Here is a 22,297-nt window from a genome sequence, read left to right as displayed (position 1 = left end):
ATCCAAAAAAAGTGTATGTATATCACACGTACACAACCACACTAGGCCCCAATTACTATTGTTTGTACCCCTAAAAGGCTAGATGAGGAGTAGGGGGAGTATGGAACAGGCAGCACCCTCAAATCTTCAGAAGTATGAGATTGTGTTCACTGTACCCCACAAAGATTGAGTTCACTGCACCCCACAATGATTGTGTTCACTGCACCCCACAAAGATTGTGTTCACTGCACCTCACAAAGATTGTGTTCACTGTACCCCCCAAAGATTGTGTTCACTGCACCCCACAAAGATTCTGTTCACTGTACCCCACAAAGATTGTGTTCACTGCACCCTAAAAGGATGTTGTTCACTGCACCCCACAAAGATTGTGTTCACTGCACCCTAAAAGGATGTTGTTCACTGCACCCCAAAAAGATTGTGTTCACTGTACCCCCCCAAAGATTGTGTTCACTGCACCCCACAAAGATTGTGTTCACTGCACCCCAAAAAGATTGTGTTCACTGTACCCCCCAAAGATTGTGTTCACTGCACCCCAAAAAGATTGTGTTCACTGTACCCCCCAAAGATTGTGTTCACTGCACCCCACAAAGATTCTGTTCACTGTACCCCACAAAGATTGTGTTCACTGCACCCCAAAAAGATTGTGTTCACTGTACCCCCCCAAAGATTGTGTTCACTGCACCCCACAAAGATTCTGTTCACTGCACCCCACAAATGATTTTGTTCACTGCACCCCAAAAAGATTGTGTTCACTGCACCCCAAAAAGGATTTTGATCACTGCACCCCAAAAAGGATGTTGTTCACTGCACCCCAAAAATGATTTTGTTCACTCCACCCCAAAAAGATTGTGTTCACTGCACCCCACAAAGATTGTGTTCACTGCACCCCAAAAAGATTGTGTTCACTGTACCCCCCAAAGATTGTGTTCACTGCACCCCACAAAGATTCTGTTCACTGTACCCCACAAAGATTGTGTTCACTGCACCCCAAAAAAATTGTGTTCACTGCACCCCAAAAGGGATGTTGTTCACTGCACCCCAAAAAGGATGTTGTTCACTCCACCCCAAAAAGATTGTGTTCACTGCACCCCACAAAGATTGTGTTCACTGCACCCCAAAAATGATTTTGTTCACTGCACCCCAAAAAGGATTTTGTTCACTGCACCCCAAAAAGGATGTTGTTCACTCCACCCCAAAAAGATTGTGTTCACTGCACCCCAAAAAGATTGTGTTCACTGCACCCCACAAAGGATTTTGTTCACTGCACCCCAAAAAGATTGTGTTCACTGCACCCCAAAAAGGATGTTGTTCACTGCACCCCAAAAAGGATTTTGTTCACTGCACCCCAAAAAGATTGTGTTCACTGCACCCCACAAAGATTGTGTTCACTGCACACCAAAAAGGATTGTGTTCACTGCACCCCAAAAAGATTTTGTTCACTGCACCCCAAAAAGATTGTGTTCACTGCAGCCCAAAAAGATTGTGTTCACTGCAGCTCACACACAGAAAAATGGATGTGGATCACTGACACCTGCCTATCTCCAATCCCACACCACACAGCAATATCGATTGTAGTTTGTAGAACACAGTTTCCCTAAAATTCAGCAGACTCTGTCCCTAACAGGATTGAGAAGAGATCGTAGATCAGGATTGAGTGCAGATTCACCCCACCCCCCACACAGCAATATCGATTGTAGTTTGTAGAAGACACTGACCCTATAATTCAGCAGACTCTATCCCTAAAATGCCTACAACTCGCCCTGCCTAAACACTCCGACCTGTCCCTCAATTCTATCCGGACACAAATGGTTTTTTCCTGCCTATCTTTCCCTAATCAGCAGCCAGCACATTGATGTGTGCTCTGTCCCTTAGCTAAGCAGCAGAATGACGCTGCTGCGGCGGCTGCCTCGAACTTATAAAGACTTGGTCACATGCTTCAGACGGCCAATCACAGCTACTAAGACATTTGCAGGCATGGCTGGGATGGCTTAAGGCACACCAGTTAAACGATTGTTGATTGGCTGTTGAAAGCCCGCCATGAAAAGAGCGCCAAAGCATGCAAAACCCGGAAATAAAACGACCGAACACGGATTTTTACCCGAACATACAGTAAAGTGTCCGTGTCCGTGTTCGGGTAAAAAAAATCCAATTATTCGGTACGAACACGAATAATACAGTCCGTGTTCGCTCAACACTACTTATGATCTGTCACGTAAAAAAAAAAAAAAAAAACTAGAAAATGCAGTTAAAACTTTTCAGGATCTTTGTAAAGGGAGAGGAAAAAAACAACTTGAATGTCTACATAAGTTTGCAGGTGATGGAACAATTTATGGGCTGCAGCTGACCAACCTTGATGCCGGTGAAAGAGAATTTCAGTCTATACACCAAATTGTATTGGCTAAAGCTAAAAGATATTTAATTTCGAGGCTTTCTTCGTTTTTTCAGATATTGTGCAATCTCTTAAAAAAATTTGGCAGCCTGTCCTGGCCAGACGAAGCGCACATCCTCAACTTTCAATTGACTAAATTGCACAGAATGTTTTGCATGAGTTTGAAGACAATGTTGACCTTTTAGAAGCAGAGTTGGCTGACCTGAAACTCTCCATTCAAAATTGACTTTCTTTTAATAAGACTTTGAAAACAGTGAACCAGCAGAGAGATTCCCTACAATACTGCCACTGGTCAACTTCTGTTCTCTATAATGGGAGGGGGACCATAGCCTGGTCTAACGGGGGTCTATAATGGAAGGGGACCCTGGTCTGCTCTAAGGGGAATCTATAACCCTGGCCTGCTCTAGGAGGGATCTATAATGGGAGGGGGGCCCTGGCCTGCACTAAGGGGGATCTATATGGGAGGGGGAGACCATGGCCTGCTCTAAAGGGGATGTATATGGGGGTCGAGGGACCCTGGCCAAGCCACTCTAAAGGGGGATCTATAGGGGACCTGCCCTGGTCTGTTTTAAAGGGGGATGTATATGGGAGAACCTATACAGTGTTAGCGCTTTAAGGTATATATGAAGGATGCAACAAAGCAAAGAAAATGCATGAAAGACATGAATGATGGACATGTGTATGAACACAAAACAAGGGGCAATACAAATGTCCATATGCATGCAAGGTGGGCATAAATAGGGGACATAATTTAGGGACTGTGTCGAAGTCCATCTGTGTGGTCCATAAAAGTTCCAGGGGGGGTGATTTGCAACAAAGGGCAGACTCTCCAGGAGAGTGAAGCCAACTCTGGATAATGGATAAAAGGAGAGGAGAGCACCTCTGAGTGCAATGATATTTAATAGGAACAATAAAAACAGTAGTAACTCACATAGGGGTTAACAACTTTGCCATGTGTTCTGACGTCCAGTGTAGCGGTGTTCACTCACACCGGACCGCGGAGCCCAGGATGGTCGTGGCAGACAGAGATGGAGCCGGCATTCAGATGTCTTCCGGGCGGGCTGGAGGAGGCCGCGAGGTGTTGGCGTGTGATGTCAGAAGAAGGGCGGAAGTATACAAACTACACGTTTCAGAGCATGCGCAATGGCTCGAGTGTTGATGCCTCGAAGGCTACATTAAGAGACTGTATTTAATATTAAATAAGATGGTCCTATCAATAGAAGAGAGACACTTAAGAAGGACTTCCTTGGAAAATAGGCTTCTTAAATAGCATTAACTCATGAGTTAAATAGCATTAACTCATATAAAAGCCAGAGTAATGAAACTAGTGAGCCAACTATAGACTGTGCTGGGCAGAGAAGATAATATGGTATCAGCATGTTATAAGTTGAAACACCTATTGGAGAAGGAAATGACTCAATGGTGGGATACAATAATTTTACAGAAATACATAGAAGCCAATAGGATACCTAGAGGGTTAAGAAAAACAAAGATTTGTGATTTTCTTGAGGAAGATCTCAGAAACCAATGGATGAAGGAGATGCACAAGTTTAAAAAGTCTTGGTTACAATTAATTATCACACAAAGGTAAAGATATCTAGTTCACATCAGGGCAGAGATTAAGAACATCCAGGACAAGGTTGCTGCATTCACCGACATGGCATCTTTTGACACATGGGACACCATGGTCAATGTACAGAAGGTAGAGTTTGAAACTCAGCTAATTAGTAGGAAATTCACAAAATTTTAAAGGGACAAACAGGATCATGCACAGGGCCGGAAATTTAATTGGATGAAAAAGGGAATGAGATCAGTACCTTTTATTGCAGAACAGGACTTTCCAAAAAATGATATTAAATATACTGACACAAAAAATCTGAATTACCCAAGAGACACACAAAAAGAATGAAGTCTAGGAATTCTGGTGAGAAAGGAAATATCCAAAATAAATATCATTATAAAACTCCTAGGAATAATAGTTGGGTGAAGAGAAGTAGACAAAAGTCTGTAATTCAGGGTGGATCCCCTCTTGGTGGACAGAACCTACAGTCCCTTAACCTCCCTGGCGGTATGATTCTTTCGGATTTTAGGTGCTGAAAGCGGTACCATTATTTTGCTTGCAATTCTTGAGAATGAGCAGCCCAAACCAACTATTTACTAATGATTTCTTTTTACCGTGTGTTCTTCTTTATGACATCCCGAGTATGATAAAGTTTGAAACACAAAATCCTAAATTATAATATAATAAATAACTATAAAATAATAATATAATAATAACACTTTTTTTTTTCCAATAAATAACACTTTTTATTCAATAAATGATAGTAAATCATGTAATCAAAAACACTGACATTTTTTTTTGTCAAACAAGGATGCAATATATTTTTTTTTTTCCCAAAAAGGATGCAATATTACTCTTCATACTGCTTCGATAAACGTCCAGGGTGTGGAAAATTTTGAAACAGGGTACAGCGCAAAGTCCAACATCACAGTCTGGACAGTAGTACCGTGTTTCTTTTCTTATTTTCCGCCCGGTGTCGTCGTGCTTGGAACAGCACACCACACACATTCTTGTGGGTGCAGTCTTCTTCTCCGTCGGCGGAATGTGGTCCATAAAATGACGACCGGTCAGTCGTTCGGGGTTCACGACACCAGCCGCACGGCGTCCGGATCGACTTACAGTTGGTGTCTGGTGCCTGAGAAAAATCAGCTCCGCAATTTTCCACACAAAGTCCGCATGGATCACAGGCCGGTCGCTTTTCTTTTTCAGCAGAATGAAGGCATTCCATAAACACTGCTCCAGGAGGTGTCTGAAAATTTTTTTATAGTATTTCTTCTGCTGTTTCCGCATTGCTGGATAGAAGGTCATGACCTGGTCAGCTCTGTCCACACCTCCCATGGTGTTATTGTAATCCAGGGCCAGTTGCGGTTTCAGCACATCTTTTCCCCCTTTTGTATGGACCATGACAGTGGCAGTGTTATGGATGGTGCTCATCAGGCAGACATCTTTTTTGTCGCGCCATCTAAGTGCCAACATTTTGCCTTTCTGCCAGGCAACTAACTCTCCAGGCTTGAGTTTTTTGTTGGCAAAGCTGGGGGGCATGTCACGCCGGTTTGCTCTGACGGTCCCATAAGCATCCGTCTTATGCTGTAGGAGGAACTCAAACATATCTGGGGAGGTATAAATATTGTCTGTAGTGACACAATACCCCTGATCCAGCAGAGGCTCAATCAGCGTCAGAACTGAAGCAGTTGCCATCCCATAGCTGCTGAACCTTGGGTTGAACTTAGTTCCTCTTCCGGTATATAGGACCGAGTTCCAAATATAGCCAGAGCTGGATTCACACAGCATAAAGGATTTTATTCCAAAGCGTGCTCGCTTGGACGCAATATATTGGATCCAGCTAAGTCTCCCTTTATACGCCATAAGACTTTCGTCAATGCAAATGTCTCTTTCTGGGACATAGGACCGCTGGAAGTTTTTCAAAATTAATTGATAAATGTCCCAGATCTTTTTCAGCTTCGGAGCCGGATGAGAAGTCTCATCAAACTCCTCATTGTTGGCAAAGTGCAAATATCGCATTATAAGGGAAAATTTGTACTCCGAAATTATGGTTCCAAAAAAAGGAGTGGCCAATAATTTGTTGGTGGTCCAATACCACTTCTGCAGGGGTTTCCCCACCACTCCCTGCAGAATAATAAGGCCCAGGAATCTCCAGATATCCGCACTGGTAACGGGTTCCCACATCCTGCTCCTGGAAAACCGCCGATGTGCTGCGGCTTGTTGTTGCTGGTACCGGTTGGTCTCCACAACAATTTTTTCGATGACCTCATCGGTCAAAAAAAGCTGCAGATACGCCAAGGGGTTATCCTCCTCAACATCAACTTTGAGACCAGGCGTTCCGGTATACGGGAACCTTGGGGGCGCTACGTGCTCCGTACCGCAGTCGATCACGCACCACGTACGCACATCGCTCGGCACATCATCATCACTAAACTCACTTTCGTCGGATGATGAGCTTTCCCATGCATCGCTGTCACTCCACTCTCCGTGCGATTCGGGATCGCTGTCGCTATCGCCCAGCAGGTCATACATCACTTTTGATGTTGCGGCACGCTTGCTTGAGGCCATGGTCGCTCTGCAATAATCCAGATACAAAGTATGGAAATAATGCAGGAAGTGCAATGGAGAAAGCACTGGGGGGCATAAAAAGGTCACTTTATTATATTTTGGGAATGTAATCCAATAGGATTACAGTGTGTCAGTGTGTTTGGTGTTTATACTTTTTGAATTTGCCCCCGGTTCCACCCCCCGGCGGACGTCACGTCGCCGGAGACGGAAGCCGGGGCTTACAGACGATCGAGAGGAAGCTCCGCCGCCGGACGCCGCTCTCATACATCGCTGGATCCCGGAGAAAAGGTAAGTGAAACCTCCACCAGGATCCAGCGATCTTCCCAGCGCTACCCCGAGTGTGACTCGGGGTTACCGCTTTTGGCTCAAAAATCTTACCCCGAGTCACACTCGGGAATACCGCTAGGAAGGTTAAGGGGTATGGAAATAGTGTGAAGAGAGCACAAGGTCCTCTACGGCCAATTGCGACTAAAGCATCCCCACCCCTCCAGATGAATTGCAACCATCAGGAGTCATTTTTATTAGGGAACACCTTGAATGGACTATGCCCTTCCAGCGGCGTAGTGGAGGCCAGTCTTGGAGCATAGGAAAATGACATTGGGACTACACAACACCCTATTGCTACATCTGCCACCTCAGGCCCTACGCCTTTTTTAGCCAAGGGAGCTGCGGGAATCCCCGAACCCAAAATGATGAAAATTCCTTTCCCAAGAGCTGCACCTCAAATCACAAGGAAAAGGGGTAGTCTATGAGACAGGGGAGAAGGGGAGGCAAGAAAGACAAAAAGAGGGCAAAAGAAAATAACTACACACTCCACAATATTTATAACCTTTCACAGTCAGTTTTTTTTACCATTACCAGGAAATGGTAATAACAAAGAATGAATATCTAGTCTTATTTAGGAAACACCCGATGACTCTCCATTTCTACCATATTCCTAAAATTCATAAGGATCCAGTGACTCCTCCAGGCAAGCCCATTATTGCTGGGATTGACAGCTTAGCTAGCAATTTGGGGTGCTATGTTGACCATTTTTTGCAAGATCTGGTCACCACACTGCCCTCATACGTTAAAGACTCTGACTATCTTCCTACACGTGGCAAAGAGGGCATAGATTGCTCTAATTGGATGTAGCCTCCCTATACACATCCATACGGCATGAATACGGCCTACAAGCCATACAGTATTTCCTTGTTAAAGATCAAGCATTCCACCATACTCAAGCTCAATTTCTACACAACAGCATTGAGTTTATGTTAACACATAATTATTTTACATTTTTAGGAATTTAATACAGATAAACCAGGGGGATAGCAATGGGTGCTAGGTTTGCCCCCAAGTTATGCCAATCTCTTTATGGGATATTGGGAATGCCAGTATATCTGGGCCAACAATCCCTTTGGATGAACTTGGTCCTCTACGCACACTACATCGATGACATCCTGATCATCTGGGATGGGTCGGATGAGGAACTGGGAAATTTCTTGACATATTGTTCCAAGAATCCCTATGGAATCGCTTTCGCTTATGTGCTAGACGACACTAGTCTGGTCTTTCTTGACCTGGAATTGTGCGTGGATGAGAGCAACCACATATATTCAAGGACCCATTTTAAAACCAGTGTGGGGAATTCATTTCTCCCCACACATAGAAATGTGCCGTTCGGTCACTTCTGCAGGTTAAGGTGGACCTGCGCCCGTAGAATTGATGATGAACGAGGTACAATCCTTAGGAAAAGGTTTGAGGAAAAGGGGTATGAGGAAAAGGGGTATGAGGAAAAGGGGTATTAGGAAGGACATATAGAGGAAGCTTACCAAAAATATTGGTCCTCATATGAGACTACTACTCCCACCACAAAAAAGGAAAAAAACATCCAGAGTGAAGGAGAAAATATGCAGATCAGGTTCTGCACAAGGTCTAACTGTGGGTTAAATGAAGACGACTATATAAATTTAATAACATACAAAAAAATTATTTGTTGGTTAAGCTTAGCAGCATGTGTTGAAAGATTTGTGAGTTTACGTGACTCTCTATTTTGAGAGAGAATCGTTTGAGAATGAGCCAGCAAGTTACAATAGTAGCTGTCAAAATATTTGTGAAATGTTACAGTCACCAAAGTTTATCCTTTTACTTACATTTTCTAAATTGAGTTTTACCTCTACTGGCATCCATGAATTTATCGTTACAGAAAGAGAACTCTGACCTTTACAGTGTGTAGCACCCTCCTAGGTAGGTGCTAGTGACAGAGTATAGTTTTTGGCTCTCTCTGCCTATCAGAGGAGGAGCAGGGAAATCTACTGTATATTGCTTTTTGCCTACCAGAGAGCAGGATCTGTGAGTTAGGTCTGTGTGTTCAGTATGTGATTCATTGGGTCTAGATAGTGTTTCCACACTGGTCCAATAGGGTGGCATGTTGGACAGTGGGAGGAAACCTGACCAATGGGTACACGGGCCTTGATACAGTCCCAGTGATTGGTAGAGACTGGCTGTCTCGGTGCATTATGGGATACTGTAAAAAAACTAGGAACACATGTGCTGCGGGGTCTTTGGCTGGTGAGCAGAATCCCAGTGGGAGAGTGGCGGCTGCCTCCTCCTCTGTAGCAGTGGCACGTGGTCACAGGCAATCGGCCTGGGGGACAAAGGTCCAGGAGAACTGAATGGAGGGGTGGAGACACTGGAGACCCTCAAAAACAGTATTGTGAGTACAGGAGATCGTGTCTAGGGGCCTGACCTGAGGGGGGCCACCTCGGTGTAGGATAGCCAGAGGACGGGTGACAGTTTGTGGAGTGAAAGGGGATACTAGGCAAGTATCCCAAAGATAATCTACTCAACTGAGTCGTCTGTAAAGAGACTTAACCCAAATTCATCTTGTGGCAAGGTGAATCTGCAGCCGGGCTGCATCTTCAGACAGAAGTCCTCATCCATTGTGAATAGTTTAATTTCAGTATCTCACTCTTCCCTTCTCCCATCTCTATTTAAAATAAAACACCAAAAACAACTACATACCCCCGGACTGTTCATTGACTGAGCCAAGAAGGAAAGCTTTAATCTGTGAATGGCAATATTGCTAACGGTAACCCAGGGGGACCCAAGTGTGTTATCCAGCAGTACGTAGCAGTAAGGGAGCAGTGCTACAAGTGCATACTGCTGTTTGGAAAAATATTGCAAGGTTATTCTAAAACCTTTTTTTAAAAAAAAAGATCTTTTCTTAAATCTGCAGAGTAATATTTCATCTTTTTATCAGACCTGTGTATTCCTAGTGACGAAATCAATAAAACGTTTGAACAGCAATATCTGTCCAAAAATGAAATTCTTCAAGTTAAAAATAAGTTTAATGAATATGCCAAAACACTTGAAAAGGCTTTTAAATCAAGGTTCCCAAAAAGTAATTTGGTTAATGCTGTTCTTAAACCCCTGCAATGTTAAACCACCTCTTTGCAAATTTATCAAAAAGTTTTTTCATGTCACAAAAAACATTAATTCTAAATAGATAGAAAAGGAGTACACTATATACTGTGAAGATGATGCTGTCAAAACCCTGTTCACCTCTGACCAGTGTTCCAGTAATATTGTCAAATTTTGGAGTACTTTATTCAAATCAATTGACGGTGAATACACTGAACTGTCCAAACTATTCTGTAGTTAACACTGAGCCCTGACATGCTACTGTGAGCGTGGAGCTGTCTGTTAACAGACAGCAAGTCAGCGTTAACCAGCGCCAACCAGCGTTGACCGGCATTCAGCCAGCGTCAAGTCAGCGTCAGCAGGCATTTTTCCGTTGTCCCACTCATATTGTGCATAGTTGAGCCAGAGGAGTATCCCACTCATCCCTTCTCCCATCCAAGTTCTCAATAAATATAAAAACCCAAAGATACTGGACTAGTTCTTGTCTCAGTGCTCACACTTGGAGTGGAGAATATGCCTAAATGTGCTGTTGTTGCTAGCGGTAACCCTGGCGGACTCACATCCAGTAAAAAGGCTGGGAATCCTGCTACACATACAAGCAATTAGTAAGTTCATTTAATCTTTAGTAAAACATGTAATAACTTTTCCTTTTTAAAAGAATGACCATAATGGAGACATGAAAAAGAATGTTCTTCTCTATTAGGATCATAGAAGAGGTTAATGGTGATTCTAGCAATAGACTAATCTAGTCTGTCCCATCATTATATCTATATCCAATCATTGATCAATATTCCCATATACAGAGAAAAGGATTTCAAAACCCCCTATCAACTGTCCATAATACCACACACAGAACACGGCCGGAATAATCGCTGATCGCTGACATCTGTTCATCATTTACACATTTATTATGGAACGAAATTAATGATAGTGACAGATATCAGTCCCCGCCCCCTGTACACCAAAACCAATAGGAACAAGGACTAGCACTGATGATTTAATAGTGACAATCATCATAGCCAATCACAGTAAGAGGGAGGAGCATATCACAGATGAATGGATTTTTCATGTAAAGGAACTTTTACAGACAGAAATTTAGGAATTATTTTGGAGATTTGAGTGCATGTCCAGACAAAACCTATTTTTCTCGTTTAGAAAGTGTAGGGGAGGATTAGAACCCCTGTATGGTTCACCTGCTGGTGGCACTGTGCCTCCCTAGGAGGAAAGCGCCAGTTTTAGTGTCCACCTGCAGGTGGAGGGTACCAGTGGCGGCGCCGCCTCCCCTATCCATGCGTGCGGCCCCCTAATCTACATGCGGGGCGCCGGACGCATGGAATTCAATTGGGCTTTTTTCTTTTTTTAGCCATGTGATTAGAGCCAGAGGCTCTAATAGGCTAAAAAAAAGGGTGGGCTCGGGGGCACAGAACACTGCCCCCCGAGCCCACCCAGTTCTGAGACAAAATCGAATGAAAATTCGCTATTGTTACAAGGATCCTCCTCCTGGCCAATCAGGAAGAGGGTATTGAGACCCGTTTCCCGAGTGGCCGAAAGGAGAAGCCATGCCATTAGGCATGGAGGAGAAGGAGGGAAATGCAGAAGACAGGAGGAAGAAGCCAAAGCCGCTACTGCAGATAACCAGGCAGGGTGAGTGAGCGGGGGGGGTCCTGTCCTCTGTCCTGTCCCCTGTGTCCTGTCCTGCTGTGGTCCTGGGGGGGGTATGGTGAGCGGACTGGTGTGGTCCTGGGGGGGGGGGGTTTGGTGCCATCCGTCTGCCGCCCCCATGGAGCCCCAGCCGCCAGTGGAGGGTACTTATGTCCACCATTGCTATTGCTCCTTGCGTCAGTGTTTTGGCTGCTTCTGCCATGTACCCTGTTTGCCGTGTTGCTGCCAGACTCTGTTGCCATTAACTCTTGATCTTGCTCCTGCCTTGTATCCAGTACCCTGCTGCCCTTGCATATAGCTACATATTCCTGGTCATCCTAGCTGCTGATTCCTAACAACCTGTTAGGATTTTACTGCTATCTGGGACTCATTTCGAGAGATTTCCCCACATTTCCTGGTCCTCGTGACATTTTTCCAGACAGGAAATAAAGGAAAATCTAAAATAAGGACATAGACAAAAACACAAAATTGCACAGAGGTTCTAATCCTTCCCCTACTCTATTAACCCCTTTATGCCAAGTAACCCCATATGTGTGATGGCAAAAAGATGGGCATTCAAATCCACATGCATCACTTGGTGGGCAATAATTATGTACTAAGAGCGCGGGTTAACCGCTTAACGACTGCCCACCGCCGTTATACTGCGGCAGGGACCCGCTCCTGCACAAACCGCCGTAAATATACGTTGGTCGTGCGCCTGCAGCCGTGATCATTCCCCACTGAGAGAGGACGATCAGCTGATGTAAACACAGCTAACCGTTCTCTCTGGAATGATCACAGAGCTCCTGTGATCCGTCTATATAGGATCACAGGTCTCTATGGTCATTTCACAAGCCATGCCCCCCCCCCCCCCACAGTTAGAATAATTTCCCTAGGTACACTTTTAACCCCTTGATCACCCACAGGGTTAACCCCTTTCCTGCCAGTGTCATTATTAGAGTAACAGTGCATATTTTTAGCACCGATTACTGTAGTAATGTCACTGGTACCCCCAAAAGTGTCAAATGTCAGTTAGGGGTCCGATCTGTCCGCCGCAATGTCGCAGTCCCGCAAAAAATCGCAATCACCGGCATTACTAGTAAAAAAGAAAAAATAAACAATAAAAATTTCCCGTAGATAGTAGACGCGATAACTTTTGTTCAAACCAATCAAAATACACTTATTGCAATTGAAAATTTTTTTTTCTGGGAATGTTATATAGCAGAATTTGAAAAATATTTTTTTTTTTTTTGTTTTTCAGAATTGTCGCTCTTTTTTTGTTTACAGCGCAAGAAATAAAAATCGCACAGGTGATCAAATACCACCAAAAGAAATCTCTATATGTGGGAAAAAGAGGACAATTTTATTTGGGTACAACGCCGCACGACCGCGCAATTGTCTGTTAAATTAACGCAGTGCCGAATTGCAAAATATGGCCTGGTCATTAAGGGGGCAAATCCTTCCGGTCCAGAAGTGGTTAAAGAAAAGCATTTTTACTCTGTCTGTGTTGTTGTTGGAGAGTTCCCCTCACCTCCTGTTTTGTAAATTGTTGTCACCAAAACAGGAGGAGGAGAGGGGAAATTCCTCTAATAGAGCCCAGGATAGCAATAAAAACCTGACAGAGGTTCCCCACTAAATCCAAAATGTAAAAAAAAATGTTTAATCTATAGACACTGTAAAGGTGAAGGCTCTAGGGCTGTCATCCCAAGCCTGGCTAAACTACCTCATGTTTTACTGACCTAGAACAAGCATGAAGCCAGTGAAACCTTAAAAATCTGACCTTGTTTATACTGGAACAATCTCTTCCGTATTATCCACTAAGTCACCAACCACCCAAGAGCTCAATCTCCCCAGATAGCATTGCCTAACGGCACGGAGCCTGGGATTCCTAAACATACCCGGAGTCTACTCCATTTTATATTTTTGGGCGCTAAGCTCACCATAGCTAGAGCTTGGAAAAAACCCAGAGTCTCTGTTAGAGAAACCAAATAAAAAATCTCTTGGATTATGTCCCAGGAGAAGAAATCCATCATCCTTGCCGATAAGGTAGCAAAGTTTGAGCTTGTCTGGGAACCTTGGGCTGCATATGTACAGGTCTCTATTTAATATGTTTTACTAAATCGTCTGCTCTTCTCCTTCTGCCTCCCCCTTATTTAGGGGTCCTGGAACCCCTCTGTCGCTTTCCTCCTTTGCTCCTTTCTGTCTCTCCCTCTACCTCTCCTCTTTCCGTGTCAGATGCTCACTCCTGGGAGGGCCCGCCATGGGGTTCAGCCTGGGCCCGAATGTTTTGCCACCCATTTGGGGGCACGGTGCCCAGTCCTGTTTTTTCCGCTCAGGGCTACCCCCAGCAGTACAGTTTTGAATTCTTTCAGTCTTGACCGCCCTTCCTTAGTTCGGTGGGAATCTAATCCCCCGTCCATGCCTCACTCCTCTATCCTCATACTGCTGTGAGGCTGGAGGACTGGTCACTTGTTGTAGTTTTCTACGTTAACCTCACAAGGACAAATCTGTATTGTACAAATTTTGTTCTTTCTATGTTGCGATTGTTTCATACCTTTCTTGTTTTACTCTGTTTTGTTCACAAAATTTCAATAAAAACCAATGAAAGTTAAAAATCTGACCTTTAGCATGCTTGTTTCTGATCAGTGACACACTAGGTAGTCAAGTAAGGTTTAGGAAAAAGTTGACGGCCTGCAGCTTTCTAAAGAAATCAGTAGTGGTGGTTCTTGTACCCTGTGATGTCATCAGTCTCTTAACAAATTTCTCACCTCGGATTTCCCTCCAGATATGTTTATACTACCTATTCCTACCCATATCCCAGCATGGAGGGGCTCAGTGAAGGTGGTGGTGAAGGTGTGGAGATGTCGGATTGGGTCACATAATTCATAAAAGGAGATTCTCCCGGCCTCATAATCCAGATCTATCCTGACTCTGTTACTGGAGATGTTGCCGGGTAGTTGGATCCTCTTCCTGTCATGTCTTACTGAGTATTGATTACCCCCTAACCTCCCCAAACCCCAAGACTTATTATTATCTCCCATTTGTGACTCACCACCTCTCCTGTCTATACTGGGGTAACACATCCCGACTGTCCAGTACACTGACCCCCCCACATCCACTTCCCAGTAATGGTACCCTGAGGAAAAACTCTGACTGCTCATCACCTGAGGATACTGAAATCTCTCTGGTGTTTTTGGGCGATTCTGTCGAGATGAAGATGCAGTTTTCTTATTGTCTGATATATGTAGATGATTACCAGCTGTGCTGACATCCAGTATAATGTCCATAACCCCTAATGCTTGCTTTACAGCCCCAATACTTGGTCCTTCAGCCTGGGGGTGTGAGCATTGTATGGATTTCGTGGCTTGGTATGCCATGGATGGTTCAGAATTGATGTGAACTTTGTCCTTTGTAGTAGAATGTGAATAGACATGTCTGCCTGTAGATATCTGTACATTTACCCCAGACATGATATCAGATAAACCTGTGTGTAATGTGTGGGAGATCCCCGCCACATCCAAATCCCCTCCATCATGGAGGAGTTTATCATGTCTCTCTCTGTCCTCATCTCCATCCTCAGTATCACACAAGTCACCTGTGTCTGATTCCTGTAGGACAGTCAGTGGATCCGTCATGGTACACAGCCTCTCAATGTCCCCCATCTTCCTGGACATCTCCTCCTTCTTTATTTCCAGCTGTTGGATTATATCAGACAGTGATCGAGAGACCCGCTCTACCTGCCTGGAGATCTCGCTCAGGATTCTCTTCTCCAGGTCTTCCAGACGTCTCCTGAGGTCTCTGAACAGGGCAGTGACTCTCTCTGTTTCATCATCTGCTTTTCCTTGTACTCTCCTCCTGCGTTCCTCCAGACTCTGGACTCTTTTCTCCGTCTCCACTCTCTCTGTCATCAGTTTCTGCAAAATATTTCTAAACTTGTTCTTCTTTCTCTCAGAAGCCTCATCCAGAGTCTCCATCTGGTGTTCCCAGTGTTCTCCAACCAATCTACAGGACACACAGATATAGGTGGAGTCCTCCGTGCAGTAATACTCCAGGATCTTCTTATGGACGGAGCATTTCCTGTTCTCCAGGGAAGTGGTGGGGTCAAATAAGACGTGTTCTGGTGACTTGCTGTGAACTCTCAGGTGATTGCCACACAGAGAAGCTTCACACAGAACACAGGATTTCACAACAGGAACAGAAGTGCGAATACAGTAAGTACAGAAGACCCCGGACTCCTCCTGTACTGGCTGAGCAGACAGGAAATTCTCCACAATGTTACGCAATGTTACGTTCCTGTGCAGTAAAGGCTGCTTCTGGAACTCTTCTCTGCATTCAGGACAGGAATAACCTCCAGAACCCTCCTGTGCCTCCAACACACGACCAATACAGCCCAGACAGAAGTTGTGTCCACATTTCAGGGTTACAGGATCTGTATAAATGTTCAGACAGATGGAACATTCCAGCTGCTTCCTCAGTTTAGCAGACGCCATCGCTGAAAGAACTGAAAGTGAAAGTGTCTGGAAAGTTAATAACCAGTGTGACCAGTTCTGTACATTGCTACACAGGGGGAGGCTGAGACTCTTAGTCATAGGAATGTGGATACAGAGGAACACAGATAATACATGGCAGGATTCCAAAGAATATTCTCCCTATCTGGGGAAAAATAAAGCTTTGGATACATTATGTTAAGAATATTTGTTTCTCCTTCAGTTTATTAAATGATAAAATAAGTTAGCCAGAGGAAATGGATTTATCTTAAGATTAGTGGATGACACAAACATGATCTGAGCAGTATGAGTCAGAAGCCAGAAAACGTCCCTTTCTGTTCTGATGAGATCCATTGTAGTATGGGATCAGAACCTACTCAGGCCCTCCAAAACTACATTATGTGTTATGACAGTAAGGTGTTCATTCACATACTGTATGTACTAGCACAATAGTGGATAAAAGTGTCCTGGTTAGGGTCAAGCATGGGCATGAGACAAACCCAATTCATTTGAAGTTTATGTAAACTGCAAAGTCAATTAGCCATTTTTACGCTGTCATAGCAAACAACTATCAATAAACACTTCACTTTGTATATAAAGAACAGACGTACAAACAGTAGCACAGGGGTTGCTGTTACCTTATTTGAATAAAAGTACATAAAAATTTAAATTTAGCTTCCTACAACGTCAACATAGTGACGAAACGTGTCAAGCTGACACACACGCTGCCTCGGTTTGGAACTCATCCTGGAACGCTCTGGTCACTTCCTGGAGCAGCACGGTTCTCAGTTGGAGTGCGGGTAACCGTGATCTGAAAGCTGAGAGTCTCAGGGACACCGGGTCTGGCTGATTATGACAAGCATATGTGTTGGATGATGCCCATTGGGCAATTTTAAATTTGTATACAATTTTTCGATAGATCTGGAACATTTTACTTCAACTACTGCACTATGAGGAGTATGTTTCTCTCTTTGGCTTAAGACCATCTTACAGAAATTCCTTCAGAAGAGTGTCCGGAGTATGGGATCCCCACCTTGGAGATCCTTTAAGCATTATGTGATCTCTTGTTGGTATATGGCAAGAGATCAACTACATCTGGTGGTTTCCAATTCTTCAATTCTCTGGCGGTGTCTGGAGGGTCCCGCCATCACTACCTTTCCTTCTACCTGCATGGTTCGAAAATATTCACAAGGTTGTTCTCACCTGATACACTGGCTTTATTTGTTGGACTTTTTATTAATATTGGACTTTTATAGCCTTTTTGCACATAGCACCGAAAGCACTTTATATATCAGCACCTTATATAATAATTTATTTATGGATATGCATATTTTACATATATTGGCACAGGAGGGATTTGTTGACACAAAAGTATAACTTTTTCTTATTGTGTACCCTTCTTTTTGCACATACGCACTTTAGTGGATTGTAGTGGAATTTTGCGCTGCTCATATTGCAGTCCATTGCGATTTGACACTCACACAGTGGATAAAAGGGTCCTGGTTAGAGTTGGGGTTTGAGTAAAGCATGGGCATGAGACAAACCCAATTCATCTGAAGTTTATGTAAACTGCAAAGTAAATTAGCCATTTTTACGCTGTCATAGCAAACCACTATCAATAAACACTTCACTTTGTGCATAAAGAATAGACGGACACACAGCAGCACTGAGATTGCTGTTACCTTATTTGAATAAAATTCCAAGACTTACATGGAGATCTATATTCTTTCAGGAAATACAAGAGCAGATACAAGTCAGTATTAATATTCAAGAAGGAATGGATGAGGATCCATCTTGTTTTCAAAATGGGGTCCAGATGACCTCTGCTAAACATCAGCAAATCATGTGGGCAATACAGAATGGTGCAATTGTTCAGGGTGTATACCTCTGCAGTTATGGAACATCCTTTAGTATCTACAAATGTTCGTAATTCCTTAGCGTCTTCATCTTAGTCTGGTTATCAGACATCCTGGTTCCTATGGTTACGATTTCTGGGCACTAATGGGTTTTTTGTTGGTGATTGTTCAGAGGAGGTTGTTTTATCATTTTTGGAAGGGTTGATGCAAAATAATTTCTCTTGGTCGCATATTTATAAAATTCTTTCTGGAATTTCATTTTTTCAAAAATTTAATAATTTAAATTCTTGTTTAAGTTTCTTTTCGGTACAACGTGCATTGCGGGGTTACAAGAAAACACACAGAGCTAAGGAAGATAGGAGTCCAAATTTTCCTGAGATTTTGAGCTCTTTATGTTCTGTTACTGCTTCCTTATGTTTTTCTTCCTATGAGGCCCTGCTGTTTAATGCTGTGTTCACTTTGGCTTTCTTTGGGGCAATGCGTATTTCCGAATTGGTCTCGGTTAGTAAAAAGAATCCTTCTGGTTTGAGCTTTCGACATGTTCTATTGGTCGACTCCTCTTTACATATTTTTCTGCAGTTCAGTAAGACAGATCAATGTGGTAAGGGGTCCTGGATTAGTTTACAGTCGTGTCCGGGATCGCAGATTTGTCCTATTTTACATTTATCTCGTTATTTGGCTGTCCGCCCTCAATGTGAGGGACCGCTTTTTGTTCATGCTTATTTTTCACCACTTACTAAATTCCAGTTTAATGCAGTACTGTCTAAATGTTGTAAGTCATTAAATCTGTGGAATGCTCGTTTTTCATTCCATTCTTTCAGAATCGGTGCTGCTACTGAAGCAGCTCGCATTGGTTTAGCATCCACGGATATTAAAAGTTTAGGTAGATGGAAGTCTGATGCTTTCAAGTTATATATTCGTCCTAACCTTCTTGTGTGAATATTTTTAGGTAGTCCTAGAGTGGTCTGGATTATTGGACACTCTCACATCTATTGGGCTCATCATCGTGCTGCTTCTAAATCATACGGTACAAACTTGAGTCTACATTATGACTCTTTTCAAGTGTTTTGGTTCAGACGCAAAGGTATGGTTTGGGATGAATTGCTATTTGATTTTAGTCAGTTACATCTATGCTGGCCCTCACCTCACATTTTAATCATCCACTTGGGTGGTAATGATGTGCGCCAGCTCAGGACTTTAGATTTGATTTTTAATATGAAGAGTTCTATTCGTCATATTAAAATGGCCTGTCCTAATTTGGTTATTGTGTTTTGCGAAATTATTCCAAGGTTGAGATGGTTGGACTCGGCCATGTTGAAGCCTTTTGACAAAGTTAGGAAAAGGATCAACAGGGCTGTTTCTAAATATATGCCCCCCTTTTTCGGTTTTTCTTACAGACATGTGGACCTTGAAGGGGGTGTTCAAGGTCTATACAGGAACGATGGGGTTCATTTGTCAGCTATTGGCCTGGACATATTTAATTTAGCTCTTCAGTTCTGTACTGAAAGGGCCGCGTGCTGGGGATGTGGGTGACAGGTGGGTGCCTTTTTTGTCACCATCCTGTCTTTTGGGGACAGTTTTATTTTAAAAAAAATTATTTTCTTATGTTTTATGACGGTTCGAGTCTTAGTGGCTGAACTGTTTTTTCTTGTTTGGTAGATATGATTTAATTTTATTAATGGTTTAATATCTATGGATATTTACACCAATAATAAAGCCGTGGCCAAATTAATTCCAAATAAATATTTTAAATTTAATTACAGTCTTAGTTTTTTGTTATGTCAAGGTTAATAAAAAAAAAGAAAAAAAATACTGCCTACGATCCCATAAACTGGATGTTTTATGTCCATTCATACATCCAACAAGATATCTCAGGGAAGTTCTGATTTGATTGAAAAACCTCCCAGCATTCTTGAGAACAATCTACCTATGGGAGGTGTAAATCTAAAAGTGCAAAAAGGACAACATAAAACAGCTTGACTGATGAAGAATCACTTTCAATGTTTGACAATCTTTACAGTTTGTTCCAACTGAAATGGAGCAAAATCTTCATAATTACTTTGATAGAAATCTAAAGAATTGCATCTCAGAATATTCAGCAAAGTTCCTAACCACAAAATTAGCTGCCTTTGTTCGGATATGAGCTATCAGGATCACAAACGCATAACCAGCGTCGAGATAACATCCCTCAATGGGTCCATTTGTGTCTACTGGAAGCAAAGAAGGCTATCCTGAAATCCTAGACACTTACTACTCCTCCATCAATATCCACGGTGGACAAGTACTTGAAACGTCTTCTCTACAGAGAAAAATTAGACACTGAACTACAAAACTTCATCCATACAAAAAACAATTCTTCAATAGATTGCGTGCATTTATAGAGTACTCCTTTTCTCCTATGGAAATCAAAACAATAATGACATCTTTCCAGTTAACGGACTGGTATCTTGAAGCCACAAACTTTAGGTAAATTAAAGACCTGAGACGTTCTCTTCTTCATTCCATTCTTTATGTTCAACCCTTCTATGTTGACACTACGAAAGGCCTACTTAAATAAGTATATTCTTGCCCTGGGGGCGAGCCTCGACTTCTTGGCCCGTCGCCCTTCGGTACCTGTGATTTGGCTGGGAGATTTCAACATGACTATTGACCCCATGCTGGACAGGGTGGGCTCCGACCCCCCTGCTCGACCATCGGGTGGATTGACTCGATTTGGGTTGTAGCTCAGTTCTCCCTTGTTGACACATGGCGACACCTTTACCCCACCAAAAGGGCATACTCCTGCTTCTCTGCGGCTCATGCATCCATGTCCCGCATAGATTATATTTTTATTTCTCCACAGCTTGCTCCCTGTCTGCGGGCAGTGGGTTTTTGTCCTCGTATCCTGTCCGACCACGCCCCTTACTGGGTGGTCCTGGATGTTTTGTCTAGACCCCCGCGCAGTAACTGGCGTCTTAATCCGTTTTGGCTGGATGTGCTCCCTGACACTGACTCCTTGGGAACGGAATGGGACTCGTTTTTGGGATCAATGACTGCACCGCAGATGTCCTGACAGTATGGGATGCGTTTAAATCCCATGCCCGTTTACATGTTTCAGCCGCTATCCCTAAGTTCAAGCGCCAGTCTCGAGCCTCCTATGCCCAGGTGTTAGAGGATCTAGCCTCGCGCGAGGCTCAGTATGCCCTAGCACCTACCCCGGAGGCTCTGAGTAGCCTCCGGCTACAGACGAGGGTGGCTGAACAGCTTAGCTTTGAACGAGCCCGCCATAAAATGTTTTTTGCTAGACAGCGTATTTTTGAACAAGGTGAGCGCCCAGGCAGGCTTCTAGCGTATCTGGCTCATTTGGACGCCCGTCCCCCTGTTGTTATTTCCCTAGCCGCCCCGGACAGCTCTCTGGTTAGTGATGCTGCTCGGGTTGCTTGCATGTTTGCCGAATTTTTCCGTGACACATACTCCTCCAAGGTGGCCTATGACCCCCCTGAAGTGTTTGCTCTATTTAATGATATTTCCCTCCCTAAGCTCTCGGCGGATCAAGTGGTGGCCCTCGAAGCCCCCTTCTCTGCGGAAGAGGTGCAGGAGGCGATTTCCAGTTTTGCTCGCTGTAAAGCACCGGATACCGATGGGCTCCCAATAGAGTTTTATACTAGTTTCTCACCTACTCTGGTCCCTAGGCTTTTGGCGCTATATCAATCTATCTTTGAGGGAGCTGCTCTGCCGGACTCTATGCGTGAGGCCCTCATAATACTGCTCCCGAAGCCGGGGAAGGATCTTCTCCAACCTGAGTCATACAGACCTATTTCTCTCTTACAGGCTGACGTGAAAATCTTGGCCAAGATCTTGGCTCTCCGCTTGAATCAAGTTATTCTCACGCTGATACACTCTGACCAAACCGGTTTTATGCCCACGAAAAACACTGCGTACAATACCAGACAACTTTTTATGAACTTACAGGCCTCGCACGATCGGATTGGGTCTCGCGTGGTGGTCTCGCTTGATGCGGCTAAGGCCTTCGATTCTGTCGAATGGACCCATTTGTGGCAATGCTTACGCTCCTTTGGCTTTGGCCCGCGCTTCATCAAGTGGTTGACCATCCTATACGATGCCCCTCAAGCGCGGGTGTTGGCGAATGGCTGGACCTCTGATGTGTTTCCCCTTTCTCGGGGCACGCGTCAGGGATGCCCTGTCTCTCCCCTATTATATGCACTTGCGGTGGAACCCCTGGCGGCGGCGCTTCGCTCGTATCCGGACATCGCGGGACTCTGCGTCGACCCTCTAGTGGAGACAGTTTGTATGCTGACGACATGCTCTTGTACCTCTCTGATGCGGGTCCTTCCCTGGCTTTGGCTCTGCAGGTGATCAAACGTTTTGGTCGGTTTTCTGGCCTACG

General features: G+C 43.9%; 1 protein-coding gene across 1 annotated transcript; it reads right to left on the bottom strand.

Annotated features, from left to right (window-relative positions):
• Positions 1-14,311: 14,311 nt before the first annotated feature.
• On the bottom strand, positions 14,312-16,057 carry LOC309567351 (E3 ubiquitin/ISG15 ligase TRIM25-like; the record flags this gene model as incomplete). The annotated part of the gene is made up of 1 exon (XM_082272766.1): positions 14,312-16,057. The coding sequence occupies one exon, from the start codon at positions 16,055-16,057 to the stop codon at positions 14,312-14,314; it is 1,746 nt and encodes a 581-aa protein (XP_082128892.1).
• Positions 16,058-22,297: the final 6,240 nt, after the last annotated feature.

The sequence above is a fragment of the Pelophylax lessonae genome (assembly GCF_965119305.1).
Source record: "Pelophylax lessonae genome assembly, chromosome: 1".
In the NCBI taxonomy this organism is placed as follows: Eukaryota; Metazoa; Chordata; class Amphibia; order Anura; family Ranidae; genus Pelophylax; species Pelophylax lessonae.
This window is presented reverse-complemented; position numbering and strand designations above follow the sequence as displayed.